The sequence below is a fragment of the Dendropsophus ebraccatus genome, chromosome 14 (assembly GCF_027789765.1).
Source record: "Dendropsophus ebraccatus isolate aDenEbr1 chromosome 14, aDenEbr1.pat, whole genome shotgun sequence".
Classification (NCBI taxonomy): domain Eukaryota; kingdom Metazoa; phylum Chordata; class Amphibia; order Anura; family Hylidae; genus Dendropsophus; species Dendropsophus ebraccatus.
The window spans coordinates 37,697,482-37,717,357 of record NC_091467.1 but is presented as its reverse complement, the minus strand read 5'-3'; the positions used below and the strand labels follow the sequence as shown (position 1 = coordinate 37,717,357).

The window sequence follows — 19,876 nt, the reverse complement described above, 5'->3', positions numbered from 1 at the left end:
CATTCAGCTATACACACTGCTGCTATAATGTGCCTGCACTTACACTCAGCCATTCAAACTGCTGTATATAAAGTTTCTGTCACTGTCCTCCTGCACAGCTCTGTGATTCTCACTTCCTGGTCCATGCTGAACACACCCCTTCCCCATTGCTGTCATGTGACCACACAGACCTCTAACAGCAGCCCTGCTTCTCAAGTAGTGACTAAATCCCATACCGCAAAGGGACCTTGCTGGGGGCGGGCACACAGCTCCCAGGCAAGCCCCGCCCGACCGGATTTCATTGGCTGCTCCACTCCGGGCTTCCTAAAAGTCAAAACCAGACCCTTCGGACCCCCGACCCTAATCCGAACGTTTAGGGTTAGGGTTGGGGGTCGGATTAGGGTTACTACAAACATTTAACTATCCCCTGCCCACACAACAACCCTAACACAAACCCTCAGGGTTGGTGCTAATCAGGAGGGTTAGGGTTGGGGCTGTGGGGAGGGTTAGACATGAGAAATCAGTGGGACGTAACCCTGAGGCCCCCTTCACACGTCCGGAAAATCTGTCCGGATTTCCGGACTCATAGGCTAACATTAGACACGGACACCCTTCCGGAAAAATCCGGATTTTTTAGATCCTGTCCTATTTTCGTCCGGAAATCCGGCACGGACGCCCCCATAGAAGTCTATGGGAGCGCCGGAATCACGGGCATTTTCCTGATGTATATCAGGAAAGTGCCCGTGATTCCGGAATGGTAGAGAGCCAGGACCTCACCACGGGGCCGACCACCCGCACCGCACACTGTGCCCGGTACGACAGGGCTGGCCGGCCAGAGTGCGGTGCAGCCCGCTCGCCCGCACCGCTCGCCTGCCCGCCCGCACCGCTCTGCTGGCAGGCAATGATGGGAGTTGTAGTTCTGCAGCCTGTGGCCATCCAGGTACACTAGGGGCTGTGTGGGTACCTGTGATTTATGTTGGCATACTAGACCATCTCATCAGGAAATCCTGAAGGTTTTTCCTGATGGTAAAAACGGATTACTGTCAGGAAATCCTGATACTTTCCTGATGACATTTGAGGTCTCCTGATCAGGATTTCCTGACAGTAAAAACTGACACGGACGTGTGAATGGGGCCTAAGAAGACCCCCAACCCTAACACTAATACAAAACGTTTGGATTAGGGTCGGGGGTCCAGCAGGGTCTGATTCTGACTGTTAGGATGCCCAGAGTGGCGCAGCCAATGAAATCCGGCCAGGGCGGGGCTTGCCTGGGAACTGTGTGCCCGCCCCCAGCAAGGTCACTTTGCGGTATGGGATTTAGTCACTACCCTGCTTCTCTATTCTAGCCTGTTGTTCTATGCTAATGCATTATGGAGATCTGCAGTTCCATCCTGTATCTACAAACTGCTGCTGTTTTTTCAGGTTTATGCGCTTACTATCCATTATACTCCACATGCTGATTGCTATACTGTACAGTAACTTATACTATCTCATATTCAGCTGTTTATCATTGTTTGTTTCATCTGTTCTAAATGTTATTCAGAATTTTAAAAAAATCATTATTTTTGGGGCGTGGAACCAATTATCTGCAATTCAGTAATTTTTTATGGGAAAATTTGCTTTGGTTTAAGAGTGGATTTAGATTACAAGCATAGTCCTGGAACGAATTATGCTCGTAATCCAAGGCACCACTGTATATCAATCTGTAATGAAATACCTGTGTCAGTTCTGCACATCTTCCTGCCCACATAACTCTTTATATATGGTACTAGTCTGCCACAGAGAATACCTTTTAGTGCTTCATTTACATCTTTGAATGTTGGGATTATCTGATGTAAAGCATTAAAAAGACGAATGTTTATAATATGCATTAACTTTATCTTGGGTTCAGTCGCAGACACTGACAGAGTTTGAATTAAAGTGGCAGCACTGGCGGGAGGAATGTGAACGCCATCTGCAGTGTGGAACCTTCTCATCTAGTCCTCACTTGGAAACTATATGTAAGGTGTGTACTCCTGCTGTCATATTTGTTTCTAAATAAAAAAATTTTTTTTTTGAGTCCGCAATATGAGGACTGAATATCCTTTAGTATTTAGAGACCAGGGAAGGGATGAAAAGGAGTAACCAAACTCATACGCATCAGTAAAACATTGTTCCTGGCACAGCAGGTTCTTTAAGCAGAGATGATATACAATTGTAAACTGTGCAGTATAAGCCAAAGACAAAATTTGAGACAGAATCCCTCATGGCAGAAAGGAGTGACATATCAAAACCGCAAATGAGGGATTATGCTGCGGCAAGTATGTAATCAGTAGTACAAATTTGTTAACAAAACAAAAATCACAACTGAGTCAATGAGGCCTACTTATGCACTAACCATTGGCCATTGACCTTGTTTTTTATGATTAGGAGTTGCTGTAATATTTTCTGTATGAAAACATGATATATATTTTACTCACAACATATACATGCTGAAAAAAGACAAGAGTCCATTAAGTTCAACCTACAGAAACCCCACTGCTTTGATTTAGAGGAAGGCAAAACCTCTCATAAGGCAGATACCAATTTCCCCATCATAGGGAGAAAAATTTCCTCCCCACTCCAATGGCAGGATAAATCCCTGGATCAACATTTTATCAATGTAATCTAGTGCCTGCAACCTGTAATATATTTTTCAAGAAAAGCATCCAGACCTCCCTTACTTAATGAATTAGCCATGACAACATCATGTGGCAGAGTGTTCCATAGTCTCACTGCTCTTACAGTAAAGAATCTGCGTCTGTGCTGGTGGTGAAATCTTCTTTCCTCTAGACACAGAGGATGCCCCCTTGTCAAGGTTACAGGCCTGGTTGTAAAAATATCACTACAAAGATCTCTGTACTGTCCATTCATATATTTGTACATCGTAATCAGATCACCCCTAAGACGTCTTTTTTTTCTAAAGTGACTAGCCCCCAAGCTTGATAACTTGTCTTGGTACTGTAACTCACCCATTCCCTTAATGACCTTGGTCACCCTTCTCTGCACCCACTTCATTTTAGCCTTGACACTCTATATAATTGGTTTGAGTCATCATATTTACACTACAGTCCTGTATTTACTTTACTGAATGATTGACACAGCTGTTTATGGTACTATTAGAAGTTTATTGCAGACAGGTATTTGTAAAAGCACCATAGCACACTGTTAGGATATGCTTAAAGAGACTCTGTACCCACAGTCTCCCACAAACCACTTGTACCTTCGGATAGCTGCTTTTAATCCAAGATCTGTCCTGGGGTCTGTTTGGCAGGAGATGCAGTTATTGTCCTAAAAAACGACTTTTATACTTGCAGCCCTCTGTGAAATTGGCGTGGCCTAGAGTGTCTGTGGATTAGACCTCCACCGCCCCTCCGTCCCTCCTCCCCACCCTCTTCATCATTAGGAATGCCCCAGGCAAGATTTTTCATTAAGGCCCCGTGCAGTGTTCAGACAGGTGATGAATAGGAAAAAATCTGCCCAGGGGCATTCCTAATGGTGCAGACGGTGGGGAGTAGGGACGGAGAGGCGGTGCAAGCCTTGGGCACAGACTACGCCAATTTGACAAGTTTAAAAGTTGTTTTTTAGGACAATGACTGCATCATCTGCTGAACGGACCCCAGGACAGATCTTGGATTAAAAGCAGGTATAAGAAGGTACACGCAGTTAGGAGGGGTCAGGTTGTGGGTACAGAGGCGTTTTTGCTGAAATGTTGCATGTGGTGTAAAAGCCACTGTTCACATTAAATGTCCTGGATCTTTAGCCTGGTGCCAGATCGCCCAGCAATTGCCACTGGAAGCAGTCAAGTGGATTGACGAAGTTGGGGAATTATTAGTTCCTTGCTCTGCTGTTCAGGGCAGGTATGAGTAGGTGCTGTGCCTAAAGCCTAGTCCTTTAAAATATAAGCGTTTCTAATGAATGCTTACAGTTAAATGTGGTGCTCTGACTGACAGAGCAAGGAGCCATTGTATATTTGGTCATAGTGTGTGGTGGTGGTTATTTGGGGACAGGGCTGACATCTCTATAGCTGTACAGGTTTTATAATACAGTAATATCCTGATGAGGTGTGTGCGCCTGTGTTTTCCAAGTTGTTTTATATCAATGTGGTCCTCCCAAAAAATTTTTTAGATATAATATATGCATGCCCTCATCTTTTGAGATCCTAACAATGCCCCTGGTGGTGATTATGCTGTGCAGATTAGATCATTAAAGAAATAATGATAAGCAAAAGCACACTGTAGTGGTTAAGGTTTCCCTTCTGTTCAGCTTTGGTATATTAGTTTGTTATTCCTGCTTCATAACTGCTCTCGATTCTTGTCAAGAAATCAGGATCCTGAACAGAGGGTCCTGATTGGCATCTCCCGGCGGTCAGCCAATCAGTCCGCTGCCCCGCCAGTACCCGCAGGTAATGTATGCTCCAGGCCGAGGCTGCGAGGGTTAAAGGGGCCAGGTTACATATCCGCAGTGGAATGAAAATTCCGCTGCGGATATGTAACCCCATAGACCTTCACACTACCAGGATCCGCAGCAGATTTCGCTGCAAACTCGAAGCGTGAAATCCGCTGCGGAACGTGGGAGGGCACCCTTCAACAGTAAAACCATTTAAACTGTTTGAATGTGTGTTGTATAAGGAGGATATCTGTTACTCTTATTTTCTGCTGTTTGTCATGCACCTTTTTTTTTTTTTTAATAAACATATATATAAATATATGCAAGTATCCACATTCATTTCACATTTCTTGCATTTATAGGTACAATTTGGTGACAATTTTTTTTTTTTTAAGGGAGTATAATGTATTTGATAAACAATATTAAACTGGATCATTTGATAATTGGCATTCATTCCCACCTTATGTTACTGTATATTTTATTCCATTGGCAGTCATCTATATTACCAATCTCAGCTATACTTCTTTTCTCATTAATGTTTTCTTACCCTGGTATTTATTCCTAACCAACTCCTTATATATATTTGCTAAGGTCGTCTTTTTAATTTTTAACTTTTTTTTTAACTTCTATTAATTTATAAATCCAGTATGTCGGGGTAATCTCTAGGATCATCTTGTATTGATCTTCTTGATTTATTAACAGGTTTTACTTGGAGCTGAAGATACCTTGCTAGAAAAGAAAGAACTGATGGGCACTTGGTATCATTTCCTTGTATCACAGTTGCTCTTTACACATCCTACAGTCACCCTGGCAGAAATTCACTCCTATGCTCAGGTTAGATATTACCTTTAACTCATGTATTAAAATAATAAGAAAATTTGTATATGACTAAAGGCAGTGTGATCAGATCTGAAGTGAATTGATTCCATCAGACACAAATTTCCATGGCATTTTTTTTTTACCTGAAAAAACGCCCCAAAAAACTGCTAGAAGTTTTACTGCTTTTTTTGAGGTTATACTGGCATTTTTTGTATAATAGTATAGGTTTTTGAGGGCATTTTATTCCCTGTGTTTTTATATGCAAATTTTTTATCATGTCAACACCAGAAAAAAAACCTCCAACTTGCATAGAGACAAGGAGAACGTCTCTGTCTCTGATCAGAGAAAATGTCACTAGATGTAACTGTAATCACATATAAGGGCTACAGAGCTCCAATATAATTCTAGAATGTACCACTGTGTGAGGATTATATTGGTCTGTGCAGTAGATACAGTACAGAAGTCTACTAAAGGAAAAAAGCCACTATTTCCTGAAAAAAATACATGCTGCAAGGAGCACAAAAAAAAAAACAACAAAATATCCTGAAAACACCAAACACAAAGGTGCCATGTGGGTATGCCATTTCATATCCATATCCCTATTGACTTAAAACATCCTAAATAACATTATTAAAGCATTTCTTATTGCCTTTTTTATAGTGTGATTTCAGTCTAGGAAGGTTTCTCTATATTTTTTACACTATTCTTGTACCCCCAGTCTTCCCTGGATATCTTCTTTGCTGGAGACAGCAGTTCTGAGCCACTAGACAATGTTCTGCTTGCAGCTTTTGAGCTTGATATACATCAAGTCATCAAGGAATTCAGGTACTTCACTTATTTGCATCTTGTATTTTTCAATGTAAATTCAGAGTACCAGCTGATTTAATTCTTTTTTTTTTTTTTTTTTTTTTTGCTGTTTTTTTTTCTTGTTTTGCAGCATTGTGACAAATAACTGGTGGTTTGTGGCTCATCTGACCGACCTGCTTGATCATTGTCAGCTCTTTCAATCCCACAACTTATAGTAAGAGTTTTTTGGTACTTCATATGATAGCTGTTTTCAGAAACTGTAATTTATAGTATTTGATGCTAAAAGTAGTTGTTAGGAACGACCTGACCTTGGTATAAGCCATCAATATATAATTATTGAGGGTTGGAGAGCTACAGCGATATGTGACACCAGTAGATAGAGGAGACAATAGCAGCTCTCTGTGGAAGTGACCTTTTCACAGGTCACAGAGCATGATCAGTAATGTTTTACATTCATCTTACTGCTATTTCCATCTTTTCACATCTTTGTTTAGCTGTAAAAGACAACCTTCCCCTCTGCAGTAGGATACAGAGATTGTTAAAGGGCTTATTTAGAGTTATAAAAATATTGTTGATTTCTTCAAAAACAGCACCACCCCTGTCATCAGTTTAAGCCTAATATTACAACTTACAGCGTAGCTGTCGTTTGTAAAAACTTCTGACATGTCATCGAGACATAAACAGAAAAAATGCTGCAGCAACTGCCAGGTCTCACCGCATATACTCCCTCCATTATACACACAATAAAAACCTGTTTTATTTATATAAATTTTTTTAATGAGGTTCTAAACAAAAGCCATTTGATCAAATAGAATGTATCGTCTTACCATGTTAAAGTTAACCCCAGAGAGATGGTCCCATTCTAGCAATGGCCTCTCTCGGGGCTGTAAGTCTACAGATCTGGGCATACAGGATCCAACTAAACTGTGTTTAAAACACTCACAGGAGATGGGTGGAGTGCAAGCTATAAGGAGGTAGCCACACACCCCACATGTGACACAAAAGGCAAAAAATTGCCAGCACTCCACAAAGTTCACACTATGCATTGGTTAACATACAGACAAAACTGAAAAAAATGCTGCAGCAACCTGCAAGTCTCAGGACGTGATAAATTTTGATCGCTCCAGGTTTGAGTGTTCAGACTTATACCAATTGGGAGTCCAGTCCACTGCGCTCTGTGTTAGAAAAGAGTCCTTTCCCTGCTCTTTCTCCTGAATGGTATGGGTCTTAACACTCAGACTCGGATTGATCAGAACTTTTGACATGTCTCTATGACACGTCAAAAGTTTTTACAAACGACAGGAAGACTTTCTGGATAAATTCTGGATAACAATGGTGGTGCGGGGTGAGCCATCCAAACAGAGAAACCACTCAGGACAGTGAATCTTTGTGCATACTGCTGTCCTGTATAACTTTACATTAGGGCTAAAAAGCATTACAATTTAAAACTCGCTATATTCTTTTTTGTTACATTCTAGTTTTGGATCCAACATGCGAGAACATTTACTACTGGAGTATGCCTCTGGTCTGTTCACACATCATAGGTATGTTTAACATTTTATCTAATGTTAGATAAAATCATAGTTTTTCTTCACTTGTCTTGTTGTTTTTTGTTCAACACCAGATCCTTTTTATAGTGTTTTTTTTTTTTGTCTGTAACAACCTTCAAGATTTTGATATGCAGGAATCTCTTTTGTAGCCTTTGGCAGCTTGGAGTTGACTATTTAGATTACTGTCCTGAACTGGGCCGAGTTTACCTCGAGCTTCTCATGGAGAGAATTCCTCTGAGCACTGAAAGGAAAGCTTTGAAGGCATTGCGCATCTGTGAGCAGCGGCAAATGACTGAACAAGGTATGAGTAAAATAATATTTTAATGACCATTGTCGTTTCAACACAGATAACAATTGCTTTCTTTCCCTCTTCTCAAGCTACTTGTCTCTAGAAGATAGACTAGTGTTTAAGGGATCCACCAAATGCTCCCCATACATGCCTATGGAGAAACGGGGGCACACTTTTTGAAAAAGAAAAAAAACTAAAATATTGCATTGACAAAAGTATTTAGACTTATAATAATTGAGTACTAAGGCTATATTCACACGTCCATAGTGCAGGTCGCAGACCGGACTACAAATGCGCATCTGTAGCGCTTCATGGAGCAGTATATTTCCAGTTCATTAGCATAGCGATCCGTGCCACAAATTGCAGTCCACGTTACAGCAGCCCTTTTTTTTGTGTGTCAAAGATCGGGGCCCTGTACAGACGTGTGAACAGGGCCATTGAATAACATTGGTCCTATGTTGTCTGCAATTGCGGACAGGACAGTGGACGTGTGAATGTGGTCTTATTTTAAGCCCCTTTGGCAAAAAAAAAGAGCCCTCAACCTATTTATGTTCCTGAAATGGGGGTGTTTTATCCTACTCTTATCTTGGTAGCAATATTGTTTGCATGCAGCCCCCCTGTAGGTTACACACCTATTATTTTGGTGTACCTTATATATAAATATACACATACCCCTCGTAAGTTTGAACTAATATGGGGTTGTTTGTTAGAACTTTCGGGACTGCCCACTGCATTCCTTTTACAGATCTGCAGAAACCCAATGCAATTATTCCTCAATAGTCTTTTAAATCTCTTCATGGGGGGTGGATGGGAAGATGGATTTCAGCTTTCTGGGGGGGGGGGGGTACTGCTGTTCTTTGTTACTTAAAGGCCATAAGGGAAATGGTGGCCAATCTATTTTTTTTTTTTTTTTTAAAGAAAGAAGGAACAATGAATGAAACATTCCTTGCTGTTTTATTGTACGATTGTTAATTGTAAATGCGACAAGTATACTGTCTGTGTCCTACAAGACACAATTTAACTTTTCAGTCATTCACTGACTTCCTTCAATAAAAAAAAGATCTGATTCAGATTAGGGAAGACTGCACTGATAGTTTACCTTGTTTTTCCCATTTGCACACAGGAACTTTGGCGGTCAGCCAGGGTGACTATTGGGTTCCTGGTCATCCCTCTTACCGAGGCCCTTCTCCCCCGATTACTTACTTTAGTAAGACTCCTGGTTGTTTCATACTCTAAACTCCTTACATTTAAGGATTATAATGGTCTCTGTGCTCCTCTGACTTTTCAATGCAGCAGAAAATATTTGGACCCTTCTCCAAATACGTACCTCGACCTAGGGCTGGGCGATATAAACGATATGCCAAAATATCGTCATCAATTCGGTTGACGATATAGATTTTTGGCATATCGTCATATCGCGATATACCACGGAGCGGTAGTGAATAAGCTTCTCACTTACCGCTCCGTGGTACCGCATTGCAGGGCCTTCCGTTCACGCATCGTCAGCGCGCTAGCGCGCTGATGCGTGTGACGTCAGGTCTCCCAGTGCATGCTGGGAAGAAGACGCGGCCCGTCTCGCCTCGCGGACTCCATCAGCCAGCCCTGCAGGAAAGGTAAGTAGCAGAGGGGTCGGGGGCGGCAGATGGCTTGGCATGGGGCTGATGATGGCCCTGGCTGAGGGGACATGATGGCTGGCACATGAAATGGCTGGAAAACTGAGAGGGGAGATGACTGGCACTGGGGGGGGGGGGGGGGGGGCTTATGACTGGCAACGGGGGGCTGATGACTGGCAACGGGGGGCTTATGACTGGCAACGGGGGGCTGATGACGGGCAACGGGGGGCTGATGACTGGCAACGGGGGGCTGATGACTGGCACAGGGTGGGCTGATGGCACAGGGGAAGGCTGATGACTGGCAAGGGGGGCTAATTGGCAAGGGGGGCTGATGACTGGCGCAAGGGGGGCTGATGACTGGCAAGGGGGGTGATAACTGGCACAAAGGGGGCTGAAGGCATAGGGGAGGGCTGATCACTGGCACAGGGGAAGGCTGATCACTGGCAAGGGGGGGGGGGGTGAGTATACACACAAAAAAAAATTATATATCGTGATATATCGTTATATCGTGCATGCATCAAATTATATCGTGATATAAATTTTAGGCCATATCGCCCAGCCCTACTCGACACCCTCCTCCTGTCTCTGAGCTCTACAGGCAGTTCTTTCCTCTGGGTTTTTTCTCTGATATGCATTTTCAGCTGTGAGACTTTATACAGGTGACTCCAGTCATGGTAAAGAAACATCTAAAATATGATCTAGATCAGGGATGAGGAACGTGTGGCCCTCCGGATGTTGCAAAACTACAATTCCCATAATGCCTACAAATCAAAAGCTGTGGCTGTCTGGGCATGATTGGAACTGTAGTTTTGTAACAGCTGGAAGACCACTGATCTAGAGAAATCAGATCCTGAGGCCTCCATAGCTAAATTTTAAGTGTTAATAAAGGGTCTGAATACTTATGTCTTTGCAGTATTTATGTTTCCTTTGCATAGTAAATTGTAAGTGAAAATGAAATTTTTATTGTTTGAATATTTTAGTATTAGGAGTAAACAACCTATTGCTCATTTTTAGTCCACAGTATCTGTAAGACAATGGCGATGCAAGCCATGCGCAATAGACGTTTGGGTTCAGCACTGTCCTGGAGCATTCGAGCCAAAGATGCAGCATTTGCCACTCTCATATCTGATCGGTGAGTGTACAATTACTTTTAACAGCACTAATTTAAGTCCTGTGCCACACTTCCTGGTTGGTGCAAGGCATGCTAGTCAGCTGCTGACTGGCAGCCTCACGCCAACCACTTGCCCCATTGCACAGGCACGTTGAGGAGTGAAGCACTGGGACAGATGTCTGGCGGGGGAATGAGGAAAGTAACTATAATTCCTCCCTTCCCACCTGCTTGAGCACCAGGATAGGATTCCGGATGGAAAACTCCTTCAATTCTCCAATCCGATTTTACATGAGGCAACTCAGCAACTATTTTCATTTCTGATTGTGCAGGATGTTGATTATACACACCATGATATAAAATGTTACATTGAATATATGGTTATTCTTCCTGTTCCTTAGGCCATCTTTTGGCTGCCAAGGATGTATTCTATTCTTTGAAATTTTTTTTGCAGGTCTTGTCGTTGTTGCCCAACCAAACTCTCTGAGGCCCACTTTTTCATACCAGGAAAAATTAAATCTTTCCCCTGAAATATAGATCTTTCATCTGTGATGTACAAGGGGCAAGTCTATACACTTGAATTCAGTAGTTGTGAGAATAAAATATGGATGGTATTCAGGATACATAAGGGAACATTAAACAGTACCAGTCACTAAAAATGATCTTTGGCATGTCATAAAATATGATTCCACTTGAGACCTGCTGGGATTAGAAAATATACCCAAGGAGAGGACACATCAGCAGCACTAACCATTCCCCAGCCGCCTGCTCTGACCTTCAAAGTAGTCTCATAGACTTCCACTAATGGACAGACGAGTATCGGAGATATGGTCAGGGAATAAATGTCCTGGCTGCAGTGGTCTCTTACGTCTGTATCTCCTGATCAGAGCAGTTGCCAGCATTTCTGAGCAATAACTTTTGACACGTCAAAAGTTATTTTTGATAACAAGCACTCTTTAAAGAATGCGGTAAAGTTCTAGCAGTGAAAGGGTAATGTTAAATAAATGGCACTTCTCAGCCTTAAAGCGACTCTGTACCCACAATCTGACCCCACCAAACCACTTGTACCTTCGGATAGCTGCTTTTAATCCAAGATCTGTCCTGTGCTCCGTTCGGCAGGTGATGCAGTTATTGTCCTAAAAAAAAAATACTTTTAAATTTGAAGCCCATGCCAAACGGGAGTATCTGTGCCCTAAGTTTGCACCGTCCCTCCTCCCCACCCTCTTCATCATTAGGAATGCCACTGGAACATTTTCTACATGCTGAACACTGCACAGGTCCTTAAGGATCCAGCCCATGTGCCGGGCTAATCAGGTGGGAAATAGGAGGCAATCTGCCTGGAGCATACCTAATGATAAAGAGGGTGGGGAGGAGGGACAGAGAGGTTGTGCAAAGTTAGGGCACAGATACTCTTGTATTAAAAGCAGCTATGCGAAGATACAAGTGGTTTGGGGGGGGGGGGGTCAGATTGTGGGTATAGAGTCTCTTTTTAACCCAGAATTCGGTATGTACCCCCATATGTCATGCATTCTGAGGTCTGTCAAAGTACTAGTGATTTCTGTGACATTAAATACATATTTTTTTGTAAAAAATGGTAGGCTCTTAAGATATTTTTTTGTGTGCAAAGGTTCCTGAAGGATTACTGTGAACGTGGAAGATTCTCTGATTTGGATCTGATTGACAACCTGGGCCCTGCTATGTTGCTGAGTGATCGTCTGACATTCCTAGGTGGGTGCATTTTAGTAAGATGCTACACTATACAAGTGTTTACCCCTCATTGCACTTTTTTGATCTAAATCCTTTGAATTTTTATTAAAAGGGAAATACCAAGAGTTTCACAGGATGTACAACGACCAGCAGTTTGAAGAAGCTGCCTGCTTACTGCTTTCTCTTATGACTGCTCGCATCGCTCCCTGCTCCTTTTGGCTTACTTTGCTGCTTGATGCACTGCCTTTACTCGAACAGCAACAGGTAAGTCATGTAAAATATATTCAGTACAGGAATCACTACAGTAATTCCTTACGGATGTGGCCTAATTTGTCAGCAATTTTTTTTTCAACCCCATGTTCTAAAATTCTGTGTTCTGCAGAAAAAAGTGGTAATAGCATATACTAGTTCGCCAGAGGACACCAGTACATGACATTTTCCCAATGTGCCTGTTGTACATAGGGGCCTCCTTACAAGACTGCCCTCTTCCCCCAGGTGATCTTTTCTGCTGAGCAGACCTATCAGCTAATGAGTTGTTTGGAGGACAGGACTGCGTCAAAGCTAGAACCTGACCAGTTAGAGAACCGCAGATCTCAGGTAAATCATCATAGGCATTTTAGTGGCAAAAGAATAAAAAGGGAAACGATCACAAGGAAATCGTTATGCAGCTAAGCGTTATAAAGCCCCCAAAATGTTTTCTGAACATATAACTAAGGGCTATTGGCTTTCCTCTGGCCCCCCAAAAATTAACTTTAAAAAGTCTCCGGGGTATATGTATATTAACCTTATGCTTTGGAGCGGTGCTCTGAGGCAAAGTAGTCAGGGCTATCTTGAAAAATCCCCTGTAGCCAGTGTCACAGATGGGCAGTCCTGTTATTTCCCCAGAGGGCCAACGTTATCACTGGGCTGGACTACTAATTTTTTGTGCCAGCCATGACTACTTTGCTCCGAACGACTGTCCTGAAGCCTACATAAGGTTAATTTATTTATACACTGCAGATTTTCAAAGTTTCGTTTCCTGCTAACCGTGACTAGTTAACTGTTGAGGACCACCCAGATGCCTACATAGGTATGATTTACATAAGGCACAGGACATTTAAAAGTGTATTTGTGGACCATGTAAATAATACTAATAGTGATTACTTATATGGCTGGAAACCATGCTGGTGCTTATATAACAGTGTATTTATAGCTGCACAGCCAATTTTCACATGATTTGGTTCCCTTTTAAATACGTATCACACATTTATGAGTGAAACATTTTACTTGTAATGTCTTCCACAGGACAGCAGCATTGAAAACACAAAGATTGAGATGCTTAGATTGGCTCTTGCACGAAACCTGGCACGTGCCATTGTTAAAGAAGGAACTGCTCAAGTGTAAATATAAATAAAAAATATTGTAATGTGTATTTTGTCCTGCAAATAAATTTTTTTTTTTCCTATTTTCTGGGTCAGCCTTTTAAATGTATAATAATGCATTACCAGTGAGAGCTAACATATAACTAAAGTGTGATGTAGAAAATTGATTTCCAGTTAGGGGTGAACATAGCCTAAAACAGCACCTGAGGTAGGAAGAAGTGCTGCAACTCCAATAAGTAAATGCAGGTTATGTAGCCTTAAAATCTACCACAGGTAGTTTGTTACAATCCCATTGACTTCTAATTCATATACTGTTGCTGGAAATGCAGGATCTGTGAATATGGCATAAAAGTTCTTGGTACACGCAAGAATGTTCCGAAATTCTTACATATACAATTTATGATTTGTAAATTGAGACAGGACTTGAGAACAAACAAGACAAATGGTTTATTAAACATGCATGCTCAAAAGTTAAACTGACTGTAACACTTCAGATCAGAACTTGGTGACAACAAATATTATTGAACTTTTCAGTCTTACAATGGTAGGACTTCAAGTCTTAAGATTCTTAGTCATGAATTCTAGGAGATGTCCAACTGTTTGATTCTCTATAGTACAATCATATGGATAAAAAACAACTTAATAAAATAAAGGTTGTTTTCTTGTCCTAGAAGATGACATCTACACTATGTTGTTTAATTCCTTTTATGCAAAGGGGGAGTCATATTTTTTAAACAAATGACAGATACCTTCTGATCACTAAACAGAAGACAAACAGTAAGTCCTTAAACCTTAGATGTGAAGGGCAGAAAACTCACTTCTCCATACTGCAGCATATTAATCCACATTTGCGGCATCACCCTAAATAACGTTGTTGTAGGGCGTGCACCAGTACAGTTTGATTACCATTATTTATGAACTCATGTTACCAGTTTATCCCTGCTGTGTGGCTGCCTCCGGGTACTGGAATTGTGACATATAAGGCCCCTTTTAGCCAGTTAGCGACTGAGACAGGACACTGTTGCAGAACCCAGCAGCCGCCACACAGGAAGGACTAATCCATAACATATTGACAACAGGTAAGCTTGGGAGGTAAGTGCAGTTTATATTTTTCAGTCATTCCCTCCCTGGGCATATATCAAAAAAGTCCCCTTCCTGGACAGCCCCTTTAAAATAAGGAAGGAAGTAGATTTTGTCTTTTATAATAAATAATAAGCATAATACTGTACAGAGAAAAACTGCACCATCTGAATATCTGGTCCTAAATCAATGAATGATTTTCAGGGCACATTCTTACCGAGCATCATAGAAACAGTAGTATCATGATGAATGCAGAAGTACAAGAGTCCTAATGTGTAAAATAATGTGAATAAAGTGCTGAGACAGCCCCCTGCTATTTGCTGCCATAGAGTCTAAATATTCCACACAGTTTTTTTTCGTGGATCTGTAAACCTAAATTCTGAAGCAAAGTCACCTCACAATCAGTGTCACAGTCTGAATTAGAAAGTAGACATCTCAGGTCATAGCTTTCCCCATTGATCAGGGTCTGGGAAATGGTCCACTTCCCCCACCTCAGTGCTGCATTCATCTCCAAGTGCAAAGGACAATTTATACCTGAGCCTTACTTTATCCTGTAGTAAAAGAAAAATACAAGTTGGTGTGCATAAATATGAACACAATGTCCTGCAAGTAGATTAGATACACAAAGGCAATATTAAGGGATAATCTAGGAATTAGACCTCTACAACAGTCATCAGAATGTCATAAACAATACTGCAGCACATTTGCCTAACTGTCATGATTTTTTAGTACAAGTGATTTTAACCCCTAGACGACCCTGGACGTAGGGTTACGTCATGGAAGTCTGTCCCCAGACGACCCATGACGTAACCTTACGTCCTGGGTGTTTCTCCCGCTATGAAGCGTGCTCCGGAGCGGAGCGCGCTTCATAGGAGGTGGGGGCCGGCTGCAGTGAGCAGCCGGGACCTCACCGGTAATGACACGCTGCAGCGATCGCGCTGCCGCGTGTCATTAACCCCTTAAACGCCGCGACCGCTTACCGGGGGTCCCGATCGTTGAAACGGACTGCCGGAGGTCTCTTACCTGCCTCCGTGCGGTCCGTTCAGCGATCTGCTACACTGAGCCTGCACAGGCAGGCTCAATGAGCAGAGCGCCGATAACACTGATCAATGCTATGTCTATGGCATAGCATTCATCAGTGTATAAATCAAAGTACTGGATGTAAAAGTCCCCCAAAGGGACTTCAAAAGTGTAAAAAAAAAAAGTTAAAAACACTAACACACTACCCCAAAACCCCTCCCCCAATAAAAATCTAAATCACCCCCCTTTCCCATTATATAAATAAAACATAAAAATAAATAGATAAACATATAATATACCGTAGCGTGCGTAATTGTCCGATCTATTAAAATATAACAAGCGTCATTGTGATCGGTAAACGGCGTACACGAAAAGAGGGGAAAAAGTGTGCAGATTACCGATTTTATGTTACATTATATATTTAAAAAAAATCAATAAAAAGTGATCAAAACGTCCGATCTTCACAAATATGGTATTAATAAAAACTAGAGATCATGGCGGAAAAAATGGTACCCCATACAGCCCCATAGGTGAAAAAATAAAACCGTTATAAGCGGCCCATTTTATTGATATTTAATTGCCAAAAAAAAAGGATTTCATAAAAAAAATACATATATAACATTAGAGAATCTGTGTAACCTGCATATGGTTGTGTTCGGGCTGAGCTATAGAATAATTGTATCATGTCGCTGTTACAATATAGTGCATTACGTAGACACAGGAACCCCCCAAACGTTACCATATTGCATTCTTATTTACGATTTCACCTATTTATATCTTCATAAATAATATATTTGGAATTCCATCATACATGTTATGGTAAAATGAAAGACGCCATTACACAGTACAACTATTCCTGTAAAAAACAAGCACTTACATGGCCTGTAGATAGAAAACTGAGAGTGCTGGAGCTCTTAGAAGGGGAGGAGGTAAAAACGAAAACACTAAGATCAAAATTTGCGCGGTCCACTGGGTCATTTTGGGCCTGGTCCTCAAAGGGTTAAGAAACGTTGTAATAGGTTTTATTAGGCAAAAAAGCCTCTTTTCAGTGCATCCTCATGACAGCACCTACACATGGAGGATGTCACCTTTGACCCTATCAGGAACAGGAAACACAAAGAGGTTAAAAGGGCACTTCCCATCGTTCCCCTCAGTGTTTTTCCTGTTCCTGACAGGATCAAGGAACACATAGGTTACCTGTGATCCTGTGTGGTCACGGGTCCTGGGACGGGGCTTGTGGAACGGCCTAAGGGTCCTTCCCTGTATCAGCCTGTGTCGGTCGCATCTTCTGGGTGCCTCCGGTCCCCGCTCCCCCTGCGGCGCTCCGGGAGTTTATGCGGGGGAGCTTCAAGACGCCGCAGAGCCCTCGGGTTCCATTGCGGCTCCCCTGTGGCGTTCCCCCTGGCGGTAGTAGATATTTCTGCGCATGCGGACGCCGATGCGTGCACGTGGTACGGGCGCACGTTGATGACGTCATGCGGACGCCGGGAGAAGTCCTCAGCTACCCGGAAGTGAGGAGGCGGCGCGGCCCCGAGATTTCGGCGCCAAATTTGAATCTCTGCAGCTACAAGACTGGTGAGTAACCCACTGTGTCCTGCTGTGTTGTGTGATGGACGCTGCTGAGGAGTGTGGGGAGGCTGCAGAGAGAAGCCCACCAGCTGGTTTAGTGAGTAGAGATACAAAATACTCATTTAAGGGCGTTGTGATAGTTAGTCCTCCAGGGTGATTCCTATCATATTGGTTTCTCCTTCTCTTTTTATAGGGAGATATGGAGGCTCCAAAAAAATCAAGGGGCAAAGAGAAATGCTGTGTTGGATGCGCTGCTGTACTACCTGAAGTATATACTAAAATGCTATGTAAAATCTGTCTTGCAAAACTGAACCCTCCTGCACAAGTATCTGTCTCAGAAGAATTGAAGGCCATAATACGCCGGGAAATCCAGGCCTCTATGGCCGGACTGATCCCTAATAACCCAGCTGTTACACCTCTGGCCCAGCCGGGGTCCCCCACTGTTTCAGATAAAGCTCCACCTGCTAAAAAACGTAAATCATGGGATATTTCAGACTCAGAATCAGAATGCATAACTGAAAACAAAGATGATGATGTTAATAATGATGATAATGTTGATGATGTGGTTATGGAGTCATCTCAGGGTACTTCCCAGAAGGAACCAGGGAAATTCTGTTTCTCTTCTGAGGATACTGACACTTTAATTAAAGCGGTCAGATCTCTCATGGAATTAGATGATATTGAACAAACCCTTTCTGCGCAAGACGCAATGTTTGCTGGTTTAAAACCAAAAAAGAGAAAGGTTTTTCCAATACATCAAAACATTAAAGATCTAATTTTTTCTGAATGGAAGGAACCTGAGAAACGACTTCAAATTTCTAAAGAATTTAGATCGAGATTTGTTTTTGATGAAGCTGATTCTGAGTCATGGACTAATATACCTAAAATTGATGTACAGGTGGCCAAAGTTGTCAAAAAAACTGATTTACCCTTTGAGGATGCTACTCAGTTAAAAGATTCTATGGACAGAAAGATGGAGGGTCTTCTACGCAAGTCCTGGGAAGCCTCCACGGCCATTCTAAACCCTAATATCGCTGCCACTAGTGTGGCTAGATCACTATATATATGGTTAGAACAGTTAGAAAATCATATGGCAGGCAAAACGTCGAAAGAAGAACTGTTAGCTACCATGCCTTTACTTAAAATGGCTGCAGGATTCTTGGCTGATGCTTCGGCAGAATCCGTGAGAATGGCAGCTAAATCAGCTGCCTTATCCAATGCCACAAGAAGAGCATTATGGGTGAAACATTGGCATGGGGATATTGCATCTAAAAATAAAGTCTGCCAAATTCCATTCCAGGGAAACCTTTTGTTTGGACCTGTACTGGAGGACATCCTAGAAAAGGCGGCTGACAGAAAGAAAGACTTTCCATACAAAAAGGCACAAAAGGATAAGAAACCTTTTCGTCCCTATACCCAGAAAAAGCAGGAGTACAAAGGGAAAGGTAAAAGTGGCAGATGGTCCTACCCTAAAGGAGGTAAGGGAAGAGGTTTCCTCCTCAACCCCTCCTCCGAAAATAAAGATAAATGACTGTGTTCAGGTGGGGGGACGACTTTCTCTCTTCATCACCAATTGGGAGAAAATAACAAAAAATCTATTCATTTTAAACATCTTGAAAGAGGGGTATCTCATAGATTTCTCGACTCGTCCCCCCCCAAAATTCCAGGTTACCCCATGTCAATCCCGCACTCTGAGGAATCGCTTAATGGAAGGGGTAGAAGATCTAATTCACCTAGGCGCAGTTGTTCCAGTACCTCAGGAGGAAATTGGGTTGGGGCATTATTCCAATCTATTCTTAGTCCCCAAACCCAACGGGACTTTCAGGACAATTATAAACTTAAAATACCTGAACAGATTCCTGAGGCCCAAAAAATTCAAAATGGAGACGATAAAAACAACTATCCCTCTGATACATCAGAACGCAGCCCTAGTAACAATAGACTTGAAGGACGCATACTTCCACGTCCCGATCCATACCTCTCACCAGAAATTCCTCAGATTTGCAATGAAAACAGAGAACCAGACCCTACATTACCAATTCAGGTGCCTTCCATTCGGAATCTCATCCGCCCCATGGTTATTTACCAAGATTATGCTGGAGGTGGTGGCACATCTGAGACAACGGGATATAACCATAATCCCCTACTTGGACGATCTACTTATTACTGCCCCCTCTCCCCTAATTCTAAACGCACACATTCAGGTGGTGATAGAATGCCTTCAGGACCTGGGGTGGATAGTAAATTTTGCCAAGTCAGATTTGATTCCATCTCCCAGGAAGAAATTCTTAGGAATGATCCTAGACTCACGGGTCCAAATGACATTTCTTCCAGAAGAGAAAGTATGCTCTCTAACATCAAAGGTAAGAGATTTCAGGAAGAAAACCATGACATCAATCAGAAACGCAATGTCCCTCTTAGGGCTGATGACATCCTGCATCCCTGCAGTGCCCTGGTGTCAACATCACTCCCGAACTCTACAAAAGAGCATTCTACAATGTTGGGACAGGTCTCCGTTGTCTCTAGACAAAAAGATGACGATCTCGCAAAAGGTGAAATCCTCTCTC

General features: G+C 42.3%; 2 protein-coding genes across 2 annotated transcripts in view; one reads left to right on the top strand and one right to left on the bottom strand.

Moving 5' to 3' along the window:
* The window catches only part of NUP85 (nucleoporin 85), a 70,766-nt gene extending 57,043 nt beyond the window's left edge, over positions 1–13,723 (top strand). The window contains exons 9-19 of the mRNA XM_069952485.1: positions 1,871–1,984; positions 5,089–5,220; positions 5,924–6,030; positions 6,143–6,226; positions 7,491–7,556; positions 7,712–7,863; positions 10,479–10,596; positions 12,200–12,300; positions 12,392–12,543; positions 12,775–12,876; positions 13,564–13,723. Of these exons, the coding sequence (XP_069808586.1) occupies positions 1,871–1,984; positions 5,089–5,220; positions 5,924–6,030; positions 6,143–6,226; positions 7,491–7,556; positions 7,712–7,863; positions 10,479–10,596; positions 12,200–12,300; positions 12,392–12,543; positions 12,775–12,876; positions 13,564–13,662 (1,227 nt within the window). The 3' untranslated portion in view covers positions 13,663–13,723. The remainder of the gene's footprint in view (positions 1–1,870; positions 1,985–5,088; positions 5,221–5,923; positions 6,031–6,142; positions 6,227–7,490; positions 7,557–7,711; positions 7,864–10,478; positions 10,597–12,199; positions 12,301–12,391; positions 12,544–12,774; positions 12,877–13,563) is intronic.
* A 340-nt stretch (positions 13,724–14,063) lies between these two features.
* The window catches only part of GGA3 (golgi associated, gamma adaptin ear containing, ARF binding protein 3), a 37,373-nt gene continuing 31,560 nt past the window's right edge, over positions 14,064–19,876 (bottom strand). The window contains exon 17 of the mRNA XM_069952658.1: positions 14,064–15,271. Within this exon, the coding sequence (XP_069808759.1) occupies positions 15,161–15,271 (111 nt within the window). The 3' untranslated portion in view covers positions 14,064–15,160. The remainder of the gene's footprint in view (positions 15,272–19,876) is intronic.